Genomic DNA, 26,598 nt, shown 5'->3' with positions numbered 1-26,598 from the left:
TTACGGACCTTGTTTATGTAATTACTACATTATAATTTTTAATTTTTTATTATCTATTTCTTTACTTACATTTCAAACGTTATTTCCCTTCCCGGTTTCCTGTCCATAAGCCCCCATTCCCTCCCCCTCCCCCATATGGATGTATTCCCCCTATACATCCCCCTTATTGTCCTCCCCCATATTCCCCTGCACTGGGGGTTCAACCTTGGCAAGACCAAGGGCATTCCCTTTCACTGGTGCCCCATAAAGGCTATTCTCTGCTACATATGCAGTTGGAGCCCTGGGTCAGTCCATATGTAGTCTTTCAGTAGTGGTTTAGACCCTGGAAGCTCTGGTTGGTTGGCATTGTTTTTTTATAGGGTTGCAAGCTCCTTCACCTCTTTCAATACTTCCTCTAATTCCCCCCAAGGGGGTCCTATTCTCAGTTCGGTGGTTTACTGCTAGCATTGACCTCTGTATTGGACATGATCTGGATTTGTCTCTTGGGAGATTATATATATATATATGGGCCACATGTGTGACAGGCTCTGAATGGCCATTTCTTGAGTCGCTGCTCTAAACTTTGTTTCCATCTCCCTTCCTATGAATAATTCCCCCTTTAAAGAAGGAGTGGGAACATCTGCATTTTGGTCATCCTTCCTATTGAATTTCCTGTAATCTGTAGATTGCATCTTGGGTAATTTGAGCTTTTAGCTAATATCCACTTACCAATGAGTACATACCAAGTGTCTTTTTCTGTGATTGAGTAACCTCACTAGGATGATATTTTCTAGTTCATTCCATTTGCCTATCAATTTCATGAAGTCATTGTTTTTGATAGCTGAGTAGTACCCCATTGTGTAGATGTTCCACATTTTTTAATCCATTCCACTGTGGAAGGGCATCTGGGTTCTTTTCAGGTTCTGGGTATTATAACTGAGGCTGCGATGAACATAATGGAGCATGTTTCTTTGTTGTATGTTGGATTCTCTTTTGGGTATATGACCAGGAGAGGTTTAGCTGGGTCCTCAGGGAGTGGAATGTCCAATTTTCTGAGGAACCTCCAGACTTATTTCCAGAGTGGTTGTACAAGTTTGTAATCCCACCAACAATAGAGGAGTGTTCCTCTTTCTCCACATCCTCGCCAGCATCTGCTGTCACCTGAGTTTTTTATCTTAGCCATTCTGACTGGTGTGAGGTGGAATCTCAGGGTTGTTTTGATTTGCATTTCCCTGATAACTAAAGATGTTGAACATTTCTTTAGGTGCTTTTTGGCCATTTGATAATCCTCAGCTGAGAATGTTTTGTTTAGCTCTGTACCCCATTTTTAATAGGGTTATTTGGCTCTCTGGAGTCTAACTTCTTGAGTTCTTTGTATATTTTGAATATTAGCCCTCTATCAGATGTAGGATTGGTAAAAATCCTTTCCCAATTTGTTGGTTGCCATTTTGTCCTAATGACAGTGTCTTTTGCTCTATAGAAGCTTTGCAGTTTTATAAGGTTCCATCTGTCGATTCTTGATTTTAGAGCATAAGCCACTGGTGTTTTGTTCAGGAAATTTTCCCCAGTGCCCATGTGTTTGAGACTCTTGCCAATTTTTTTCTTCTATTAGTTCCAGTGTATCTGGTTTGATGTGGAGGTCCTTGATCCACTTGGACTTAAACTTTGTATATGGTGATAAGAATGGATCGATTTGCATTCTTCTACATGCTGACCTCCAGTTGAACCAGCACCATTCGTTGAAAATGCTATCTTTCTTCCATTGGATGGTTTTATCTCCTTTGTCAAAAATCAAGTGCCCATAGGAGTGTGGGTTCATTTCTGGGTCTTCAATTCTGTTCCACTGATCTATCTGCCTGTCTCTGTACTGATACCATACAGTTTTTATGACTATTGCTCTGTAATACTGCTTGAAGTCAGGAATGGTGATCCCCCAGAAGTTCTTTTATTGTTGAGTATAGTTTTTGCTATCCTCGGTTTTTTGTTATTCCAAATGAATTTGCAAATTGCTCTTTCTATAAATAGTTGAGTAGGAATTTTGATGGGGATTGCATAGAATCTGTAGATTGCTTTTGGCACAATGGCCATTTTTACTATATTATTCCTGCCAATCCATGGGCATGGGAGATTTTTCCATCTTCTGAGATCTTCCTCAATTTCCTTCTTCAGAGATTTGAAGTTCTTGTCGTACAGATCTTTTACTTGCTTGGTTAAAGTCACACCAAGGTATTTTATATTATTTCAGACTATTCCTTAATTTCTTTTTCAGCCTGTTTATCCTTGGAGTAGAAGAGGAGTACTGATTTGTTTGAGTTAATTTGAAACCCCAACACTTTGTTGAAATTGTTTATCAGGTTAAGTAGTTCCCTGGTGGAACTTTTGGGGTCACTTAAATACACTACCATATCATCTGCAAATAGTGATATTTTGATTTCTTCCCTTCCAATATGTTTCCCTTTGACCTCCTTTTGATCTCTGATTGCTCTGGCTAGGACTTCAAGAACTATATTGAATAAGTAGGGAGAGAGTGGTCAGCCTTGTCTAGTCCCTGATTTTAGTGGGATTGCTTCAAGTTTCTCTCCATTTAGTTTGATGTTAGCTACTGGTTTGCTGTTTATGGCTCTTATTATGGTTAGATATGGGCTCTCACTCAAGTCTCGGGATGATGCAACCCCCAAGAACTCACACAAGACTGTCCTTGTTGTAATCACATGAGGTTTATCCATAGGAACCAGTGCACTGGGGTCGAGACTCATATCCCATGCAGGGGCAGTGGAGTTCAACCCCGAGAGGCTGGGAGAAAGGGTATTTAAAGGGAGAAACCACAACCCGAGGGGGGCAGGGATGGCATCATTGGAAAAGTGTGAAGAGTGTGTGAAGAGTACCAGTGAAAAATCACAGGAGAAACTCAGTTTCTCAAGATTGTTTAACTTTATGGTCTGCTAGCTCCTGGGAGAAGCTACTTCCTGCTTCTCAAGATTGTTCGCTAAGATTCTAATCTAGCTTCATGATCAGCTAGTTCTTGGGAGAAAGCTGTCAAACTGGCCGATGTAATTATCCATTCTATTGTCCTAGGAGAAGCTTCCAGGAACATACAATCTCAGGGCCTAACCAGTTTCTTTCTTCTGCTCTAAACTTTGTGTCTAGGAGGGCAACTTTAAAACATTTACCTTTCATTCCCCACTTCTGCTAGTGGCTAGTTCTAATCATAGAACTAAATTTCTGCATCTTTATAATATTGATTTTTTTTTTGTCCTCCTAAAGTATGATACTGTTGGCATAGCATAAAAATCTGAACAGCACTCACTCTTTCTCTAATGAAGGTAACTAGTTTATTTAACACACATGGGCCTATAATCAGAAACAGAAGCAAAACTAAGAAGGGTCCCATAAGGGAAAATATCAGAGTAGTTATCCAAGGATGTCTACTAAACCAGTTCTCGAACCATCCCTGATTTGTTTCTCTGTCTCTCTGTCTTTTGTCTAACCTTTATTAAAATTTATTTATGGAGTCTTTAATTACTCCTGAATGGTCTATATAGAAGTAACATTCTTTCTTTTAGTGTAGTATATAGACCTCCTTCTTTAAGGAATATCAGGTCTAATCTTCTCTTATTCTGAAGGACTACCTCTGAGAGGGAGGTTAGGGATTCCTAAAAAGTCTTTTTTACTCTTTTTATATCTAAGTCAATGGCAGTTCTGAATTTTCCAGAAGCCTTGTGTTGCAGGGCAACAGCATATGTCCTTGTAGCTGCCCTTGTAGCACCTAGACTCAGCCTTAAGGTAGCCCTAAGTAATTTTTAACTCCTTTTTGTGTCTTATTAAGTCTTTACCATCAGGATTTTAATCTGGACACTAGCTGAACCTACACACAAAGGTCATGACTGTCTTTTAGAACTTCTAAACTTATATAAGTTGTGATTCCTGAGGTACAGTCCCAAGAAGTGTTAGGAGTACTAACATATGTAATGTTACATCATTTGTAATAGAAATCAAGCCTATCCCCACACCTATCCTGATGGAACCCAGGGCAAACATGAAATTCTTGTTTCTAAAGCACACTCCTCAAATGAGCATTATAGCAACCTCCCAGGCACATCTCTGATGTATCCACTTATCTGATGTGCAAGTCTAGGGAGCTTTTTGAAGATCTGAGTGTTCCTCTAGGTCCCAGCTCTCAGGCCCCAACAGCTAGTACACGGCTGGTGAGGGCTGAGACTTGACGACTGCCAGGGTGGTCAGCAGCACCAGTTACGGTCCTTTCCAGTGAGGCTAGAGAGTCTGGGCTCGGTGTCATTGTATGTAGCCGAGTCTCTGACCTGGAACTGATGAGATGTCTCAGGGGCCCCTGGGGTATAGGCTGCTGCCAGCTGTGACCAGACTTCTTTTTGTATCACCTGTGGGTCTTTTAGCCTGGCATATAAATCATTATTACTATGACATGTTAGTTTAATAATATTATTTAATACAATCAGAGGAGCTGAGGCCTCATATAAGATCTCAAAGTGGGTAAGGCTGAATCTGGAAGGGATATTTCTTGCTCTGAAGAGAGCAAGAGGGAAGGAGTGCCACCCAGTCTGCGCCAGTCTCCATGGTCAATTTGGTCAGGGTCACTTTTAGAGTTTTATTTATTTACTCTACCTGTCCTGAACTTTGAGGTCTGTAGATACAATGTAATTTTTAATAGACCTCTAAATACTTGGCCACACCCTGGCTTACCTTGGCAATGAAAGTAGGACCATTGTCTGACCTGATTACCTTGGGCACTCCAGACCGGGGGAAGATTTCTTCCAGTATCTTCTTGATGACTACCGAGGCCGTCTCTTGCTTAATGAGGAAAGCTTTTATCTATTCCTGGAAAGGTATCTACAAGCACTAGGAGATATTTGTAACCATATTTTTCTGGTTTTATCTCAGTGAAGTTCACTTCGACTTTTCACTAAATTCTCTAGGTCTCTTTGCCCTGTTTGTTTGTTAAGCATTCACTTACTGATATACTGACATATATTTTTTTACTGTCTCTCTGGCTGAAATCTTAAAGTCTATTATATATACCTTAACTACTTGGACAAGCTTTTTATCTCTTAAATGAGTCCATTTGTATATTTGTCAAAGTGAGTCTTTTGTTTGTTCTCTGGGGAATATAGTTTTCCCTCAAGTGTGCCATTGTCTTTTTTCTTTTAAGCAATTTGGGCCTTTTCTTCTGTTGTACATTCTAAGTGAGGCCATCCCTTAGTCCAATCCTAGTTCCCAGTGGCTGTCTCTTGCAGGCCTGTAACCAGGATAAGCTCCTGCATAGCCATTTTTCAAGCCACTTAATCTGTTTTGTTATTGTCCCATGCCACTGAATCTCTTTCCTCCTGATGTCCTGGGCAATGAATAATATTCACAGTTGTTGGCTTCATCATGGCATCCAAGAGATGGCAAAGGCATCTGTGGCGCTGATGTGCTGGGGTGTAGAGGTTCAGCCATCCCAGATGACATTGTGTTGTCCACCATGGCAGCACTCACTTATCTCTGACTTTCATGAAGAGAACTGTTCCTGTCTGTAGACAAGGTAGCCTTGGCTTTCAGCAGGGGTCGATCGGTCAGTCGCAGAGGTCTTCCCTCCACCCATGGGCTTCTACCAGTGCTTGACACTCGTGCTGTGGTGGCTCCAGGTCAGGATTGGGCAGCAAGGTGACCAGATTGCCCCCAACAGGTCAAGAATCTAGTCCATGTCAGCTGACCAGTGGTCCCATCCTCTGGGACATTTCATTCAAAGGCAAAACATCAGCCACGCTACCACAGTTTTAAGTCCTGGATTGGGTGATAATTGTTAGTGCCTGGCTGGCAGAAGCAATGTGTTCCAGGCAGAATGGTACTAAGCCACACATCTCCCACCATCAAGTAGTGGTGTACTGAGACAGGTCTTAAGTTCCACATACCCAGTCTGCAGATATGTATATACATGGCCTCACCCAGCCATTTCAGCCCACGCAAGCCATTTTGGAGAGCAAATTTCTTATGAGCAAGGGATAGGGGCAGTCAGGGATGACCACGAACTAGTGTGTTACCCGGCCCACGCCAAGGTCCACTGTTCTTCGGGTAGTCCATGAGTATTGTTTGTTGCCGGTAGCCCCCTGTACCCAAGGTCTTTAATGGACACTGGCCCACTGGGGCATAGGAGCACAGAACGTTGGGTTCCTGTATCCACAAAACACTGATTGGGCTTCCCTTCTATCCTGGGGCAGTCCTTGACCCAGTGTCCTTTATTTTACAATAGGCATTCTGATCTTTAGTCAGGAATTCTCTTCTGTTGCCAGGTACTGTCTTCCTAGTCTCTCTAACTACTGTGGCCAGTATAAGTTTTTTGCCTGCCTTTTATCTCTCGTTAGCTCTCTAGCTTTTTTTTTTTTAATCTCTTTTTTACAGCTACTGGATGCTGTCCACTTATGTGCACAGATTTTCTCTGCAACTTACACTAACTCTCTCAGCGACTTAGTTTAACCCTTCAAGTTTCTGCAACTTTTTCTTTATATATATTTTCTTACTTTAGTCAAATTGGTGGGGCTTTTTTTAGCCCCTCAGAGACCCACCATTGGAGCCTGGTATAAGACTTGTAGCATTCCCTACCTTCAGGCATATTGAAGTCAACAGGCAGAAGTGAGGGCCTTCCATCCGTGTCTGGAATATTTTTTCTGGCCTCTAGTAGGATTCTGTATTTCCTGTAACAGCTACTAACAAGCATCTCAAGTGGGATGGTGAGAAAACAAGAAGAGAATCCAGAAAATAGAGGTCCGCCGAAAAGGACAAAAGCATTCAGTCACACAGAAAGACAATCAAAAGATTAACAGACAAAAAAATAGAAGTGCGCACAAAAACAAAAAACAAGAGGCCGCTGCGAGATCACCACAAAACTGAACTGATTCAGATGGGAGCTTCCGTGAGCTCACCAAAAGCAGATGAAGGGGAGCGGATTCTACTTCACTCCTCCTTCTCAACCAGAATCTCAACTAACAAGTTGTGTGTTCTAGCCCTAACTTCAGTAACACAAAACAAGACCTAAGACACACAGACAAAGACCACTCTGGAAATACAGACAGCCAGGAGGGCGGGTCTCTTCTCCAATCCAGGCGAATCACCGAATCCTAACCAGCACCCAGATGGGAATCTCCCAGGCATCCCTAGGGTCTCTCTTCACCTCCTGGGACGTCTCCCAGGGCAGCACAATCAGTGAGCCCCTGGCACGTCTACCGCTCACACTCACGTCTCTCCTGAGACATGAGCCTCCCTCTCAGCCTGAGATGGGAGCGACTACAAAACCAGAACTCCAGAACTCACAAGCAAATTCAGACCCAGAGTTAAGCTGGCACAAAACACAAAGACAGACGCTATCTCACCTCCAAGTGGGTCTTCAGAGACGAGGGTGGTCACCCATCCCGGACGAGCCCCCAAATGAAAGACCCCTGGAGTGGGGAGACCCTCACTCAAGTCTCGGGATGATGCAACCCCCAAGAACTCACACAAGACCGTCCTTGTTGTAATCACATGAGGTTTATCCATAGGAACCAATGCACTGGGGTCGAGACTCATATCCCACGCAGGGGCAGTGGAGTTCAACCCCGAGAGGCTGGGAGAAAGGGTATTTAAAGGGAGAAACCACAACCCGAGGGGGGCAGGGATGGCATCATTGGAAAAGTGTGAAGAGTACCAGTGAAAAATCACAAGGAGAAACTCCATTTCTCAAGATTGTTTAACTTTATGGTCTGCTAGCTCCTGGGAGAAGCTACTTCCTGCTTCTCAAGATTGTTCGCTAAGATTCTAATCTAGCTTCATGATCAGCTAGTTCTTGGGAGAAAGCTGTCGAACTGGCCGATGTAATTACCCATTCTATGGTCCTAAGAGACACTTCCTGGAACATACAATCTCAGGGCCTAACCAGTTTCTTTCTTCTGCTCTAAACTTTGTGTCTAGGGGGCCAACTTTAAAACTTTTACCTTTCACCAGCAGCTGTCTGTTCCTATATCCTTCTTTCCAGAGGCACTGTGCAGTTTCCACTTGGACCAGGAATGTGGGGGGAGGTGTGCAGAGGTGGCAGTCGGTCCTGCGGCCTCGGAATGTCTGCACTCCTGAGTGGTCTGTTCTCTTCCCCACCTACATTATAATTTTTTTACTTTTCTATTAGTATGTACTCCTACTTAGAAATGAAAGTTTATTGTGTAAACAGTGGGCTGCAATATGCCCCTGCAGTATAAATCAGTTTGTGTAGAACTTGTATCTTTATTATAACAAGAGGCCACATGGAACAGTTAATTGTCTTATACAATGCACATTTGTGCATGTACTGTACGATGTTTACTCAAGAAGAAGTCCCCTAAGGACACATTTCCAGGATGCATACCTGACCTTAAGTGATACATGACTACACATCAACCAGCAACAAAATATGGATTTTGTGGGATCCTGTTTCCTACAACCACAGGAAATTTTATGAATACTAAAACTGAGAAAACATAAGCAGTCACTGAGTAAGATTCAGGAATATACAGGAATCATTATTATTTGTAGGCATGAAATAGTATAATTTTGTTTCATTTTTATAAAAAGACATATTCTCTTAGAACTAAGTGATGAGGTTGAGTGGTTGGGGAAATAGTTCATTCAACAGAGTGGTTGTTAGACATGACAAAGGACCTGAGTTCTAGTCTCCAGCACCATTATAATAGGTCACTGGGGAGGCATCAACAGGCACAGTCCTGGGTCCTATTTGCCACCCAGTATCCTCATTCTATGATCTCCAGGTTCAGTGAGAGACTCTGTTTGGAAAACACTTACCACCCTCTAGTACAAGAGACAACCTACAACATAAAGGATTCTCCAGTTATCTTGGACTGAGTTATTGCTGGTAGGGATACATTGTTGTGTTTTGCATTTACTTTCTGGTTGAGGATTAACTTCTTTCATTCAAGGTCATCAGGGGAGAAGAAAAGAGTATTTTGTACACAGGATTTTTCCAGGAACACATTAAACTGAGAGCAGTTTACTTTTGTGATACCTACATGAACAGGTTTTATGTTGTCACATGATGACTCTTTTGAAGTAAAGCATGATTATAAAATGGGATTAACTAGCACCATTGACCCATTACTTGTCAGCTTTATGTCCATTTATGACTACTTGGTACTGAGGAACTCATTTGGATTCATTCTGGGGACCCTTAATGAGTCTATGCACTTAACAAAGAGCATCCACACTACAATGAATATGGGAGAAAATTGAAAATTCTGCACATGCACAGCTCTTCCCAGTCTTTGTACCTTGTGTACTTGTTTTTCTTTCAATAGGTTTATTTGCCAGTCATTTATTTTAAGGCCAATTTTTCTTTCAAGACAGATATGAATCTCTCTCTGACAGTTACCTTATGCTTCAACATAGAGAGACAGAATGACCCTTTAGCTGTAACGTTTTTCTTTAAGTATTCAATAAGCATCTGAACACTCTAAAGTAGATATTATATTAAGAATTATAGATTTGGAAAACTACTACTTCTTATAACTTTCCACTGAGTATTTGTGATACTCTTGATAGAAGCAGTCAGTTGGAAATTTCAACTGCCTCTCCTTTAGATTGTTCTTAGCAGGCTTCTGTACTTAGTAGCAGCTGATTGGCTCTTACCAAAGTTAGGTGGACCACTAAGGCAGTTAACTGAAAATTCAGCTCTTGATACTTAGGTCTTCAATCTGTAGAGAAGAAACAAGGCTAAGATATAAACAATCAACAATACAAAACCAAAAGCAGGAGACATAAAATTAAAGGTAATTATAGAGAAGGACATTAAAATAATCAAACTGCTCTAATGTTAATTTGATGAAATCACTTTTCTGTGCCAGTGGAATAGCTGCAAGTAATTCTGATGAGGAGAAGTTAGACTTCTTCTCTTGCTGAACCCACAATGTTCTTAAACAGAAAAGAAAAATCATCCTAAATATCTTGTTTGTCTTAGACCCTTGAGTAAATTTGTTTTTCAATACTGGAAATTTAGTTTTTGGTACTAGACCTTCAGTCTACAAAGGAGATTCTACACAGAAGAAACATGGGTAAAATATAAAAAGAAAAAGTAATCAGATGGCAATTAAAAGTAATTGTAGTAATGACTACTAAAATAAGCTCCCCATTATAATATTAATTTAAAGTAATCACTTTTCTATGACAATGGAATAGTTACAAATGAGCCAGAAGGAGAGAAGGTAGGGTCCTTCTTTTGTAGGAACTTTTGTAAAAAGTTCTCAGTGTTTGGTATCAGAGGAGGGAAATTCCAAATCTGTGACTTCTCTAGATAGTTATAAAAGCCGCAATAACTAAAGGCATGGGTAACTATGGAGTTGTTCAGCTATTGTCAATTTAACTGTAAAATAAGTTAGAAGGAGAAGTAAAAGACATTGCCATGTACCATTATGTAACTTTCAGTTTGAATCTGACTAGTGAAACGATGGTGATAAGAAGTAACATCTGAATGTAAGAAATTGAAATTTATATAACTGAACAAAGAAGTTGTAGAACTAAGAAAGTATTTTTATGTAAGGAAGCTATCAGGTACAGTAATTACAGTGTAAGTACATGTAATATTAATCTTACTGAATAAAAAGTTAACTTAGAAAAGCAGCCTACTGAAAAATACTTCAATTGTTCAAGGTTAACTCAAGCTAAAATTTAGACAGTCTCTCTAGATACGAGGTGGCTGTTGAAAAGAGGATGTTTCAAGTTAGAAATAATTGCTATTTTGAAAGACAAAGGAGACAAGGATATGTGTCACCAAGTATATTTGTTATTGATAGGTCAAATATAGTCATATTTCTTATATCCTTGAATTTTTTACTTTCTGACATCTTCCAGTATTGATTACGTGATTCCAGCTCATCTGTCCCTAGGTAGTAATGAACGTGAAAGGATTTTCTTAGTTACTTTTCTTTTTTCTTCTTTTATTTTATGAATAATTTTATTTTGTCAGATTTAATTGTCCATCTGAAAAAAGTGGGAAACTAAAAACCAGTGATCCTTGCTTAATAATATTTACAAGTAGGATAACTTACAGAAATATCACTGTGATGGTTGACAGCTCCTTTTCTTTGTGAAATTACTAAATCTAATCAATAAAATTCTTTTTTCTTTATTTTTATTGGATTTTTAATTTACATTTCAAATGTTATTCCCTTTCCCTGTTTCCCCGACATAAGCCCCCTATCCCATCCTCCTCTCCTTCTACTATAAGGGTGTTCCCCTACCCATCCACCCCTCTTCCCATCCCGCCTGCCCCCCGACATGCCCCTACACTGAGGGTCCAACCTTGGCAACACCAAGGGCTTCTCCTTCCATTGGTGCCCAATAAGGCCATCCTCTGCTACATGTGCAGATGAAGCCATGGGTCAGTCCATGGATAGTCTTTGGTTAGTGGTTTAGTCCCTGGAAGCTCTGGTTGATTGGCATTGTTGTTTTAATGGGGTTGCAAGCCCCTTCAGCTCTTTCAATTCTTTCTCTAATTCCTCTAACGGGGGCCCATTCTCAGTTCAGTGGTTTGCTGCTAGCATTGATATGCTCTGGCTGTGTCTCTCAGGAGACATCTATATCTGGTTCCTGTCTGCATGTACTTCTTAGCTTCATCAATCTTACCTAGTTTTGGTGGCTGTATATGTACGGGCCACATGTGGGGCAGGCTCTGAATGGGCATTCCTTCATTCTCTGCTCCAAACTTTGCCTCCCTATCCTCTCCTATGAGTATTTTTGTTCCCCCTTTTAAGAAGAAGTGAAGCATCCGCACTTTGATCATCCTTCTTCTTGAGCTTCCTGTGGTCTGTAGATTGTATCTAGGGTAATTCAAGCTTTTGGACTAATATGCATTTATCAGTGTGTGTATTTTTGTGATTGTTAGTTTTCTATTACTGTGATAAAATGACATTACCAAAGCAACTTATAGAAGCAAGAGTGTGTTTGGGCCTGTGATTCCAGAGGGTTAGAGTCTATGGTAGCAAAGCAAAGACATGGAAAAAGAGAAAGAAGCTGAGGGCTCACATCTCGCACCAGAGGCATAAAACAGAGAGACTGAATTCTCAAAGCCCACCTTGAATGACATACTTACTCCAACAAGGTGACATCTCCTAAAGCTCCTAACAGTGCCGCCATCAATTGAGAACCAAGTGTTCAAATGACTGAGACTATGAGGGCAGATAATTCAAACAACCAGGAACCCTAAGGTGCATTCTGTCATTAAACTCAAAGAATAAGTAAAAGTGCTGAATCCTGTAAAACTGAGTGTGCAGTTAGCAAGAGTCCTAGGGAACCTGAGCCCACTTCAGATGTGTCTGTCTTATAATTCCCTCAGATTTCTTCCCTACATGAATGTTTAAAGTCTTTCACAGTAAGGTCTTAGTTCTTCTGTCAAAGATAAGCCATAACCTAATCCAATAAAATTAAATTAGCAATTTTATGCCTACCTAATAAAAGGGATTAGAGCAATATTGAAGATATTATAGTATATTAGAGCAATACCATAGGTCAAACAAACTGCAGACCTAGGGCATAATGCATTTTCATTGAAGTAAGGAGGAACACCAATGATTCTAATGGTGTTCTATCATTTAATTTAAATGTTTATGTAACCAATACATGATTTTTGACAACAGCACTGTTTCTAAATTAAGCAAGGATTATCTCAACTTAATGTTTAACTTATTCTCACACAGAAACATAATTGAGCCCAGCACCACACTAGTATACTTTAACATAATAGCTCTTTTCTCTTGCCTTCTGACATCTTCTTTATAAGGGTGACTGACAACATGGACTTATTTTAAAATAGCAAAAACATATTTTCATACAATACATTCTGATCACAGCTTCTCACTGCCAACTCCTCCTAAATCCTCTTGTCCCCACACAACTTCATACCTTTTATCCATTCTCCCTTTAGAAAACAAACAGAAAAGTAGAAGAAAATAATAAGAAAGAGAAAGCACAAGAAACACACAAAGAGAGACACACACATATACAAAACCATAAATACAAACTTGGAAAACCATAACACCCAAGCCAAAGACCAGTAGAACAAAAATAATACAAAACAAAAACAAAGCAATACAAGATACAAAATTAGCATTTTGTTTTATGTTGGCCATGTACTGCTAGACATGAAACCTACCTTGAAGTATGGTTAATATACCCAGTGAGACTCCATTGAAAGTAATTTTTCCTATTCAAGATGATGTCATTGGGAGATAACTCCTTGGTTAGGGATGGGAACCCATGCCCATTCCCCTCCTCAATGCTGAGACCCCAGCTGCCACAGTGTCTACATACTCAGGTTCATATGTAGATCAGTCCTGGTGTGTTTTGCAGATACGGTTTCCTTGGAGTCACCTATCGCCTGGCTCTTAAAATCTTTTCACCTCCTCTTTTACATAGCTCCCTGAGCCTTGAGTGGGGGTGGTTTGATGAAAATACCTCCTTTAGGACTGGATACTACAAAGTCTCTCACACGGAGCACATTGTCCAGTTTTGTGCCCTGCATTAGTTCCCAACCATTGCAATAAGAAGTTTCTCTGGTGATGGCTGAGTTTAGGCATCCTTCTATAGGTATAGCAGAAATTTGATAGGAATCAAAGTTATTTGTTTTTTTCCTAGTTGCATAACCTATTCAGCCTCAGGTTCTTGGCAACCTGAGCAGTGTTAGGGTTCCATCTCATGGAGTAGGATTTAAACCCAATCACTTTCTAATTGGATTTAACCAGAAGGTTTATAGCAAGGTTGATTGTTGCCTTTATCTTCCAATGGTGTGCAAAATTACCTTTCAGTACTACGAACTCTGGTTTGTAGAGATGAAGGCCCTAGTTAGGCATCAAATCAACTTTTTCTTGTTCAATGAGATAGGTAACTTCTGTCTTCAACAATAGGGCTTTACCATTAGTTTGTGGAGAACAAATAATACATGGACTTTTAAAAGTTTTCAAAGGTTGTATTGTGGTACATGGCTTTGAAATCCTGGCACTTGGCGGCTGAGGCAGGCCTGTCTTCATGGTTTGAAGAACAGACTTGTGTCTATAGTTAGTTGCAGCCTAGCATAGTGAGACCTTTCTCTAAAAATAACCGAGTAAACAGAAGAGTAGACCTCCCTCAATATACAAAAATGATATTCAAAATTCCAATGGATATATGAGGACTTGGTCGTTAAATATTCTTAAATAAACAAATCAAATTTTGAAGGAGGGAAATTCCTAATTAGTTGAGCAGTTATCAGGAGCTCTCCAGAATCTGAGATTTCTGTCTATTTAAAGTTGACAAGTCAGTCTAGTGCCTGTTTTCTTGGATGCTGGCAAGAAAAACATTAGATTCCTAGGTCAGAGACAAAAGAAATTCCTAACAGAGAAAAGCATAGGCAGAGTATCAGCATGAAGCGCTTTTCAATTCCTCCACTTCCAACGTCCAACAGCATTTTCTAAGGTTCTAAGACAAAGCACCACACACTTGGCAGATTTAGCCAAAGAATTTTTTCCACAAGTTTGGAGGCTGGAAGCCTGAGGTCAAAAGGCTTTCATTAGGCTTTCCATGGTTGATTTCTTCTAGGCCATGAGAGAATGATCTGTTCTAGTCTCCCATGAATTTTTAGATGATTATCTTGACTCTGTCTTTGCTTCAACTTTCCTTTTAAGGACACTAGACATTTTCAGTGAGAGACCTGCCAATGACCTTATTCTCCAACTATGATCACATCCTAGGGAATCAGGACTTGAATATGCAAATTTCATTATAAATGATAATGAGATGCATCCCAGGAGAAGAACACTAATATTAGAAGAGTCACCATAGAAACTGGCCTGGTGTTGCAACTCCCTTTACATCTGTTTGCTTGAAAGAGGAACCTGCAGAAACGCCATGGATAAAGAGCATCAGACACTTGCATTCTGGCTATAGATATAACATGCAAGGATACTTGGAACTATGTAGACTATCTCTCAAAATATTGTTAGAATAGTAAAAGATGTGTTTGAAATTTCATCAGGAGTAGTACATAATAATGGTATGTTTCAGACTATAATTCTTTATTTTCCTCTTAGGAATCCATATTCATATTCCTTCCTCATATATATAAATATATATGTGTGTGTGTGTGTGTGTGTGTGTGTGTGTGTGTGTGTGTGTGTGTGTATTCAGCTCTACCATCCCTAGAGTATTTATTGATAAAGGTTCTGGGTCATATCATTGATCCATCCATGGTCATAAATCTCACTTCTCACACAGATATCTATGTTGAGGAAAACCCTGAGCCCTGTGCCTCTGTCTCTCACATTAACTATAGTTTTAAGTGTTTTAAATCCTGAATAGGAGATTTAGAACTTAGCAAAGTGCTGTATGTCTGCTTCAGGGTTGTGTTCATTGGCCAATTGTGATTTGGGTGCTGGGCTCAAATTGAGGGCTGTATGCTTACCAGGCATGCACTCGAGCTCTAGCCTATCATTGGGTTTTGTCACAAATAGAAAATAATTATCACTTGAAAAGATGTTTTCTTACCTCTGTGTATTTGGGTCTATTTTTAAAAATGCAGAATAGTATTTTCAGAATAGCTGAATGGAATTAATTTTCATTTATTTCAACAGATGGAACCACCACTTATATATGTTATGCTTTTGCTTTTGGGTGCATTTGAATTTTCATCAGGAGTAGTACATAATAAGGGTAAGTTTCAGATTATAATTCTTTATTTCCCTCTTAGGAATCCATATTCATATTCCTTCCTCATTTAGTTATAATGTTTTTCACTTAGCATTTATTCTGGGAAATTTTCTAACCATTCTCATGCATTACCTATTTATTCTGGTGCAGGTGTGTACTAAAATTATTGTGAACCCATTGGTACTAAGTTGTGTATGCAGACCTTTGTTACAGTACAAAGTCATAGAATGTTACACATTAAAAGAAGAATTTATCGTTTGAATAGATGTAAAGTTCTTGTGTGACTAAGTGAGGTATTTGGGCTAGTCAAATAAAAGTAGAATTTCATGAGAGAAATATGGAAATGGAAGTAGGTTGCAAAACTTTTCTAAAACAAAATTTTAAAAAGGAAATAGGAATATCTGCATATATTAGAGCATTGTTTTAAATGTTACAATAAATTTTTCATGCTTTTTATTGGATTTTTTATTTACATTTCAAATGTTATCCCCCTTTGCCTGTATCCTGTCCATAAACCTTCATCCCATAACTCCTCCCCCTTCTTGTATAAGAGTGTTCCCCCACCTGTCCTCCCACCCCTTTCTGCCTCCCTGCCCTGACATTTCCCTACACTGGTGAGGACTGGGGTCCAGCCTTGGCAGGACCAAGGGCTTCTCCTCCCATTGGTGCCACAAAGGCCATCCTCTGCAACATATGCAGAGCCATGGGTCTGCCATGTGTACTCTTTGGATGGTGGTTTAGTCCCTGGGAGCTCTGGTGAGTTGGTATTGTTGTACTTATGGGATTACTAACCCCTTCAGCTCCTTCAATCCTTTTTCTAACTCCTCCATTGGGGACCCCATTCTCAGTTCAATGGTTGGCTGTGAGAATCCACCTCTATATTTGTCATGCTCTGGCAGAGCCTCTCAGGAGACAGCTATATCAGGGTCCTGTCAGCATGCACCTCTTGGCATTCCCAATAGTGCCTGGGTTTGGTGGCTGTGGGGTATATGGGCTGGATTCCCAGATGGAGCAGGCTCTGAATGGCGATTCCTTCAGTCTCTGCTCCAAACTTTGTCACTGTATCTCCTCCTATGAATAATTTTGTTCCCCCCTTCTAAGAAAAACTGAAGGACAAAATGCAAAATATATTTAGTCCAACTTCAAAAGTTCCCATAGTCTATATCAGTCTCCACAATGTTAAAAGTCCAAGTTCAAAGTCACTTCTGACATTCATCCAGTCACTTAACTGTAATCCTCAAAGCAAGAAAGGAAACCTGCTGATTTTAGTGGGATTGTTTAAAGTTTCTCTCATTTAGTTTGATATTGGCTACCGGTTTGCTGTATATTGCTTTTACTATGATTATGTATGATTCTTGTATCTTCAAAGAATGACTTGGGTAGTGTTTCTTCTGTTTCTATGTTGCAGTTTCCTCTCCAACCCGAATCGGCCTGTACAAAGAAAATGCAACTCAATTAATATGAAAACAATCTAGCCTCTAGATTGGGCAGATCCACCCTATACTGTCCTATTCCTAGCTCCCAAATCCCTCATCCCTTGCACCTTTTATTTGCCAGGTCTCCAGCTTCTCCTTCTCTTACAACGACTCTCTCCTCACTCCTTTCCTTTCTCCTCCCATGACTCCTCCCCTCTCGCTCCCGACTCCTCCCTCTGCCCAAATCTCTCACTCTTCCCTTTATTTTACAAATTCAGAGAGAACTCCAAGGCAAACCACAACATTTCCCCCTTTTTGTCCAGTTAAAAAACCTTTTCCCTATACATATGTGAACTAAGTATTATTATTACCGTTCTGCAATTTATAAAACCAACAATACATTCATCACCCAGTCCATCAATTTTGTTCATTAACCGTGTCATCTATACTAAAAACTATACCTGACTATATCCTGGTTCTAGATCCTATGCCACCTGAAAACCACCCTAACATATTTATCATCTTTCTCAATACTAAACTGCTTAGGTTGTCTATGAGACTACCAGTCTCCAACCACATCAGAAATCCAAGAATGATTAATATTACCCGAAAATATGGGAAGCACAAAACATGGCTTCCAAGCTTAGCCAATTTATAGAGACTGCTGATCACCTGGACAGTCCCCCTATTCCTTAATAGGTCGGAGCATCAGTCTTCAGCCTTCTGGTCCAGGATCATCTGACAGACCTTTGTAATGCAGATTTTGAAGGGCTGATCACCCTGCCTTGGCAGAGATTATCAGTCGACTATTCTGCATAATTTGTCCTTTTCTGGACAGTGTTTTGTCTGTAGATGAATTGAAGCAATTTTGCTCAGTGGCTGTGTCACCACGATTTGAGCAACTCCATTGATGCTCAATTTCTTCTTTGAGTCTAAGGTGTCCTGTCAGGGGCAGACAGGTCTCTAGTCAAATGATCTAGACAAAGAAATGTCCATAAACGGGTTATTCTGTGGACTTCTGACGCCCTTGAAGATTTCCTATCTACATAGGCATTTCTGAACTGTTAAGCATAGAATACCGTTGGCCCTCTCTAATCGAAGTATTTCTAAAACTCATCTAAACTGACTCAGAACCATGACTTTGCTATCTGGCCTTTAGCTGGTACTGGTTAATCAACTAAAAATAATGTATAATAGCAGTTATAGGACTGGGTCTAAGACTTGTATTCTTAGATGCATAGTGGAGGCACAATGCTTATGTTAAAGTAGCAATATTAATCTCAATTATAAATCAATTAGAAAGTATACCAATGAAAACCTCGCATTTATGTAAATTGCATTCTGTACCAATGAAAAGATTGCAGCTTCAACTTTGTATCAATTACAAACATTTCTATCAATGTAAGATATAGCTGTAAAATTTTGTTTAAGAGTAAGTTTGCTAATCTATCCCTGTTTGTCTATTTCTCTAACTTCTATGTATTACTATATCACCCCTCCCCCCCTTTTTAAAACTAAGGATAGAAAAGAGGAAAGGAAAGGTAGCAATCCCTGAGTTTAAATTCTCTAGTTCCCCCTGCCCAAAGCTACATTTGTATTGTATCCCTTAAAAGAAAACATATCCACAGCTCTTAGAATAACCAGAACCATCCACCCCAACATAAGGAACTGGGACGACGATCTTCCTTGTCTGCTTCCAGCTGAATTGGGGTGAAGAATTCCCTTCTGGGGCCCAAGGGGAATTAGGAAAAGTTGGCTTTGTCAAAGTAGAGCTAGCCGGGATTTGCCTGCCAGTCACTCTGTGCTGAGAAAGTTCATTGCTTAGCTGACATCTTGACTATGACAGTCTGAAGGGCTGGATAAGTAAGCTGGCCATTCTGTAAACGTTCTGAAAGCAAGCCTTTAAATGAAGCAGCTTCAGTGTAATTGAGGGGAATCAAACACGAATGCCCCGGAATCTCAGCATCCCAGACTGTGGATCATTTCAGGGCTGTCTTTCTCTTCTTTCATCCTGCAGCACACAAGATTTACAAGCATCAGATAGTTCTGTAAGCGCATCCACATGGAGTAAGCAGGGTGCACAGCTTAGTTAATAAAGATCAGCAAAGGAAGGTGACTGCCTTTCTTCAGGTTAGTTTGATCATATAATCAAACCGTAACATAATTTTGTAATACATGCCATTTTACAGGATGCATGTAATAACAAGTTATGAGAAATTCGTACTCAAAATGTTACTGGCTATTTATAGACATTTTAGTCTCAGCCAGTTCATACACGGAGACCTAAACATCCTCACATATACATTACCTATTTGTTGATTGTCTTAGTCTCCCTTTTCTTCTGTGTTGCCAAGGACTTCAGGAGGTCTCCCCTTGTCATGTCTGATCTATCAGCTTGGAAGGAACCCACAGCTTTTCTTCTCCTGTAGAAACATAGGCATAACCCCTTCCCCAGCGTAACACATTTCCCATTTTCCATTCTGACGTCAGAATATCCTTAATATAAGCAGGCTGGTTTAGTTCAGTAGTCTTTTCCACAATCCAATGTCTGTGCTGTTTTGTTCATCAGCATTTAAAAAATTTAAGGTTAATAAAGCACTATGTAGCCTATCTCTGGGAGTTTTTGTTGCCCCTTTTTGCCTGTTAAGCATCTCCTTTAGACTTCGATTAGATCTCTCCACAATCGCTTGTCCTGTAGGATTGTGTGGTATACCTGTAACATGTTTTATATTATAATATTCAAAGAAGTGTTTAAACTTGTTAGAGATATATGCTGGACCATTGTCCGTTTTAATTTGTATGGGTATTCCCATTATAGCCATAACTGCTAACAAATGTGTAATTACAGAATCAGCCTTTTCTGACGCTAAGGCAGTTGCCCATTGAAATCCTGAATATGTATCTATAGTATGGTGTATGTATTTCAGCTTACCAAACTCTGTAAAATGGAGAACATCTATTTGCCAAATTTCATTTCTTTGGGTGCCCTTAGGGTTAGTTCCTGTAGGCAATGGAGTTTGATTATATAACGAGCAAGTAGGACATTGCCTCACAATCTCCTTGGCTTGTTGCCAAGTGATAGAGAATTCTTTCTTTAAGCCTTTGCTGTTAACATGGTGTTTTTTATGGAATTCTGAAGCCTCTAGTACACTTCCTATCAGTAGCTGGTCAATTTCATTATTACCTTGCGCCAGAGGGCCTGGCTACCTGTATGGGATCTTATGTGTGTTATATATAGTGGGTAACTCCTATTTCTGATCTTTTGTTGTAGCTGAATAAATAGTGATGTCAATTCAGAATAATCCTGAATAAGTTCAGCAGTCTCTATGTGTAAAACAACCCTTTCTGCATATTGAGAGTCAGTTACTATGTTAAGAGGCTCTTGAAAATTTGACAACACCATGAGTATTGCATACAATTCAGATTTTTGAACTGATTTATAGGGACTCTCAGTTACCTTGCTTACATTTTCTGATTTATATCCTGCCTTTCCTGACTTACTGGCATCAGTGTAAAATGTAGGGGCTCCAGATATTGGAGTTCCCTTTATTATACGAGGGAGGATCCAGTTAGTTCGTTTTATGAACTGAAGTCGCTTGCTTTTAGGGTATCTGTTGTTAATCTCTCCTAAGAAGTTACTGCAGGCTCTTTGCCAATGTTCATTTTGTACCCACAAAGAGGCAATTTCTGCATTAGTAAAAGGTACCACAATTTCAGCCGGATCCATTCCAACTAATTGTCGAAGTCTCAATTTTCCTTTAAGTATCAATTCAGAGACCTTCTCAATGTAGGTTTTCAGTTTCTTACTCTGTTTATGTGCTAAAAATATCCATTCTAAGATATAATCTTCCCTCTGCATGAGAATTCCTGAGGGGAATGAGTAGAGGGTAAGATGACTAATATTCAGGCCATCTTTGGATCAATACGATCTAGCTGTGTGTCCTGCAATTTCCTTTCTACCAAAGCTAGCTCTTCCTCAGCCTCAGCTGATAGTTTCCTTGGGCTATTTAAATCTTTATCGCCTTGTAACATTTGAAATAAATTTCTCAACTCTAGAGTGGTCAAGCCAATCACAGGCCTCAATCAGTTAATATCTCCGAGTAGTTTCTGAAAATCATTAAGTGTCCTTAATTGATTTCTTTTGATTTGCACCTTTTGTGGCCTAATCCTTTGTAGGCTTATTTTATACCCTAGATAATTAATAGAATCCCCTCTTTGTATTTTCTCAGGGGCGATTTGTAATCCCCAGCACGGTAAGTTTTTTTCACTTCATCAAACATTCATTTTTTTAGGTGATTTTTTTAATTAACTTCAGTATTTCTTATTTACATTTCGAATGTTATTCCCTTTCCCGGTTTCCAGGCAAACATCCCACTAATCCCTACCCCTCGCCTTCTTTATGGGTGTTCCCCTCCCCATCCTCCCCCCATTGTCGCCCTCCCCCCAGCAATCAGGTTCAGACTGGGGGTTCAGTCTTAGCAGGACCAAGGGCTTCCCCTTCCACTGGTGATCTTACTAGGATATTCAATACTACCTATGAGGTCAGAGTCCAGGGTCAGTCCATGTATAGCCTTTAGGTAGTGGCTTAGTCCCTGGAAGCTCTAGTTGCTTGGCATTGTTGTTCATAAGGGGTCTCGAGCCCCTTCAAGCTCTTCCAGTTCTTTCTCTGATTCCTTCAACGGAGGTCCTATTCTCAGTTCAGTGGTTTGCTGCTGGCATTTGCCTCTGTATTTGCTGTATTCTGGCTCTGTTTCTCAGGAGAGATCTACATCCGGCTCCTGTCGGCCTGCACTTCTTTGCTTCATCCATCTTGTCTAATTGGGTGGCTGTATATGTATGGGCCACATGTGGGGCAGGCTCTGAATGGGTGTTCCTTCTGTCTCTGTTTTAATCTTTGCTTCTCTATTCCCTGCCAAGGGTATTCTTGTTCTCCCTTTTAAAGAAGGAGTGAAGATTTCACATTTTGATCATCCGTCTTGAGTTTCATGTGTTCTATGCATCTAGGGTAATTCAAACATTTGGGTTAATAGCCACTTATCAATGAGTGCATACCATGTGTGTTTTTCTGTGATTGGGTTACCTCTCTCAGGATGATATTTTCCAGTTCCGACCATTTGCCTATGAATTTCATAAAGTCGTTGTTTTTGATAGCTGAGTAATATTCCATTGTGTAAATTTACCACATTTTCTGTATCCATTCCTCCGTTGAAGGGCATCTGGGTTCTTTCCAGCTTCTAGCTATTATAAATAAGGCTGCTATGAACATAGTGGAGCACGTGTCTTTTTTATATGTTGGGGCATCTTCTGGGTATATGCCCAAGAGATACAGCTGGATCCTCAGGCAGTTCAATGTCCAATTTTATGAGGAACCTCCAGACTAATTTCCAGAATGCTTTTACCAGTCTGCAATCCCAACAACAATGGAGGCGTGTTCATCTTTTTCCACATCCTCGCCAGCATTTGTTGTCACCTGAATTTTTGATCTTAGCCATTCTCACTGGTGTAAGGTGAAATCTCAGGGTTGTTTTGATTTGCATTTCCCTTATGACTAAAGATGTTGAACATTTCTTTAGGTGTTTCTCAGCCATTCAGCATTCCTCAGCTGTGAATTCTTTGTTTAGTTCTGAACCCCATTTTTAAATAGGGTTATTTGACTCCCTGCGGTCTAACTTCTTGAGTTCTTTGTATATTTTGGATATAAGGCCTCTATCTGTTGTAGGATTGGTAAAGATCTTTTCCCAATCTGTTGGTTGCCGTTTTGTCCTAACCACAGTGTCCTTTGCCTTAAGAAGTTTTGTGGTTTTCTGAGCTCCCATTTGTCGATTCTTGATCTTAGAGCATAAGCCATTGGTGTTTTGTTCAGGAAATTTTTTCCAGGGCCCATGTGTTCCAGATGCTTCCCTAGTTTTTCTTCTATTAGTTTGAGTGTATCTGGTTTGATGTGGAGGTCATTGATCCAGTTGCACTTAAGCTTTGTACAGGGTGATAAGCATGGATCGATCTGCATTCTTCTACATGTTGACCTCCAGTTGAACCAGCACCATTCTGAAAATGCTATCTTTTTTCCATTTGATGGTTTTGGCTCCTTTGTCAAAAATCAAATGCCCATAGGTGTTTGGCTTCATTTCTGGGTCTTCAATTCTGTTTCATGGTCTATCTGTCTGTCTCTGTACCAATACCATGCAGTTTTTATCACTATTGCTCTGTAATACTGCTTGAGTTCAGGGACAATGATTCCCCCTGAATTCCTTTCATTGTTGAGAATAGTTTTAACTATCCTGGGTTTTTTGTTATTCCAGATGAATTTGCAAATTGTTCTGTCTAACTCTCTGAAGAATTGGATAGGTATTTTGATGGGGATTGCATTGAATCTGTAGATCGCTTTTGGTAAAATGACCATTTTTACTATGTTAATCCTGCCAATCCATGAGCATGGGAGATCTTTCCATCTTCTGAGGTCTTATTCAATTTCTTTCTTCAGAGTCTTGAAGGTCTTATTGTACAGATCTTTTACTTGCTTGTCACACCAAGGTACTTTATATTGTTTGGGTCTATTATGAAGAGTGTCGTTTCCCTAGTTTCTTTCTTGGCTTGTTTCTCTTTTGTGTAGAGGAAGGCAACTGATTTATTTGAGTTAATTTTATACCCAGCCACTTGGCTAAAGTTGTTTATCAGCTTTAGTACTTCTCTGGTGGAACTTTTGGGATCACTTAAATATACTATCATATCATTTGCAAATAGTGATATTTTGACTTCTTCTTTACCAATCTGTATCCCCTTGATTTCCTTTTGTTGTCTGATTGCTCTGGCTAGAACTTCAAGAACTATATTGAATAAGTAGGGAGAGAGTGGTCAGCCTTGTTTAGTCCCTGATTTAGTGGGATTGCTTCAAGGTTCTCTCCATTTAGTTTAATGTTAGCAACTGGTTTGCTATATATGGCTTTTACTATGTTTAGGTGTGGGCCTTGAATTCCTATTCTTTCCAGGACTTTTATCATGAAAGGGTATTGAATTTTGTCAAATGCTTTCTCAGCATCTAATGAAATGATCATGTGGTTTTGTTCTTTCAGTTTGCTTATATAATGGATCACGTTGATGGTTTTCTGTATATTAAACCATCCCTGCATGCCTGGGATGAAGCCTACTTGATCATGGTGGATGATTGTTTTGATGTGCTCCTGGATTCGGTTTGCCAGAATTTTATTGAGTATTTTTGCATCGATATTCATAAGGGAAATTGGTCTGAAGTTCTCTTTCTTTGTTGGGTCTTTGTGTGGTTTAGTTATAAGAGTAATTGTGGCTTCATAGAAGGAGTTCAGTAGTGCTCCATATGTTTCAATTTTGTGGAATAGTTTGGATAGTATTGGTATGAGGTCTTCTATGAAGGTCTGAGAGAATTCTGCACTAAACCCATCAGGACCTGGGCACTTTTTGGTTGGGAGACCTTTAATGACTGCTTCTATTTCCTTAGGAGTTATGGAGTTGTTTAATTGGTTTATCTGTTCCTGATTTAACTTCGGTACCTGGTATCTGTCTAGGAAGTTGTCCATTTCCTGCAGATTTTCAAGTTTTGTTGAATATAGGCTTTTGTAGTAAGGTCTGATGATTTTTTGAATTTCCTCTGAATCTGTAGTTATGTCTCCCTTTTCATTTCTGATTTTGTTAATTTGGAAACACTCTCTGTGTCCTCTCGTTAGTCTGGCTAAGGGTTTATCTATCTTGTTGATTTTCTCAAAGAACCAACTTTTGGTCCTGTTGATTCTTTCTATGGTCCTTTTTGTTTTTACCTGGCTGATTTCAGCTCTGAGTTTGATTATTTCCTGCCTTCTACTCCTCCTGGGTCTATTTGCTTCTTTTTTTTTCAAGAGCTTTTAGGTGTGCTGTCCAGCTGCTAACATATGCTCTCTCCTGTTTCTTTCTGCAGGCACCCAGAGCTATGAGTTTTCCTCTTAGCACAGCTTTCATTGTGTCCCATAAGTTTGGGTATGTTGTACCTTCATTTTCATTAAATTCTAAGAAGTCTTTAATTTCTTTCTTTATTTCTTCCTTGACCAGGTTATCATTGAGTAGAGCATGATTCAACTTCTACGTATATGTGGACGTTCTTCCCTTATTGTATTTGAAGACCAGCTTTAGGCCATGGTGGTCTGATAGCACGCATGGGATTATTTCTATCTTTCTGTACCGGTTGAGGCCCGTTTGTTGACCGATTATATGGTCAATTTTGGAGAAAGTACCATGAGGAGCTGAGAAGAAGGTATATCCTTTTGCTTTAGGATAGAATGTTCTATAAATATCTGTTAAGTCCATTTGGTTCATGACTTCTCTTAGTCTGTCTACGTCTCTGTTTAATTTCTGTTTCCATGATCTGTCCATTGATGAGAGTGGGGTGTTGAAATCTCCTACTATTATTGTGTGAGGTTCAATGTGTGCTTTGAGCTTTAGTGAGGTTTCTTTTACGTATGTAGGTGCCCTTTTATTTGGGGCATAGATATTTAGGATTGAGAGTTCATCTTGGATTTTTCCTTTGATGAATATCAAGTGTCCTTCCTTATCGTTTTTGATGACTTTTAGTTGAAAATTGATTTTATTTGATATTAGAATGGCTACTCCAGCTTGCTTCTTCAGACCATTTGCTTGGAAAGTTGTTTTCCAGCCTTTCACTCTGAGGTAGTGTCTGTCTTTGTCTCTGAGGTGTGTTTCCTGTAGGCAGCAGAATGCAGGGTCCTCATTGCGTATCCAGTTCGTTTATCTATGTCTTTTTATTGGGGAGTTGAGGCCATTGATGTTGAGAGATATTAAGGAATAGTGATTATTGTTTCCTGTTATATTCATATTTGCATGTGAGGTTATGTTTGTGTGCTTTTCTTCTCTTTGTTTTGTTGTCAAGACGATTAGTTTCTTGCTTTTTCTAGGGTATAGCTTGCCTCCTTATGTTGGGCTTTACCATTTATTATCCTTTGTAGTGCTGGATTTGTAGAAAGATATTGTGTAAATTTGGTTTTGTTGTGGAATATCTTGGTTTCTCCATCTATGTTTATTCAGAGTTTTGCAGGATACAGTAACCTGGGCTGGCATTTGTGTTCTCTTAGGGTCTGTATGACATCTGTCCAGGATCTTCTGGCTTTCATAGTCTCTGGTGAAAAGTCTGGTGTGGTCCTGATAGGTCTGCCTTTATATGTTACTTGACCTTTTTCCCTTAATGTTTTTTAATATTCTTTCTGTATTTTGTGCATTTGGTGTTTTGACTATTATGTGTTGCGCGGTGTTTCTCCTCTGGTCCAATCTATTTGGAGTTCTGTAGGCTTCTTGTATGCCTATGGGTATCTCTTTTTTTAGGTTAGGGAAGTTTTCTTCTATGATTTTGTTGAAGATATTTACTGGTCCTTTGAGCTGGGAGTCTTCACTCTCTTCTATCCCTATTATCCTTAGATTTGATCTTCTCTTTGAGTCCTGGATTTCCTGTATGTTTTGGACCAGTAGCTTTTTCCGCTTTACATTT

General features: G+C 39.7%; 1 protein-coding gene across 1 annotated transcript in view; it reads left to right on the top strand.

The window, feature by feature from the left end:
* The first annotated feature begins 9,683 nt into the window (after positions 1-9,683).
* The window catches only part of Catsperb (catsper channel auxiliary subunit beta), a 288,739-nt gene continuing 271,824 nt past the window's right edge, over positions 9,684-26,598 (top strand). Inside the window, 2 exon segments of the mRNA NM_001433284.1 lie at positions 9,684-9,776; positions 15,606-15,684. Of these exon segments, the coding sequence (NP_001420213.1) occupies positions 15,606-15,684 (79 nt within the window). The 5' untranslated portion in view covers positions 9,684-9,776.

Source organism: Rattus norvegicus, chromosome 6, assembly GCF_021556685.1.
Source record: "Rattus norvegicus strain SHRSP/BbbUtx chromosome 6, alternate assembly SHRSP_T2T, whole genome shotgun sequence".
Classification (NCBI taxonomy): Eukaryota; Metazoa; Chordata; class Mammalia; order Rodentia; family Muridae; genus Rattus; species Rattus norvegicus.
The sequence above is the reverse complement of the archived record's forward strand: the minus strand, read 5'-3'. Positions and strand labels throughout refer to the sequence as shown.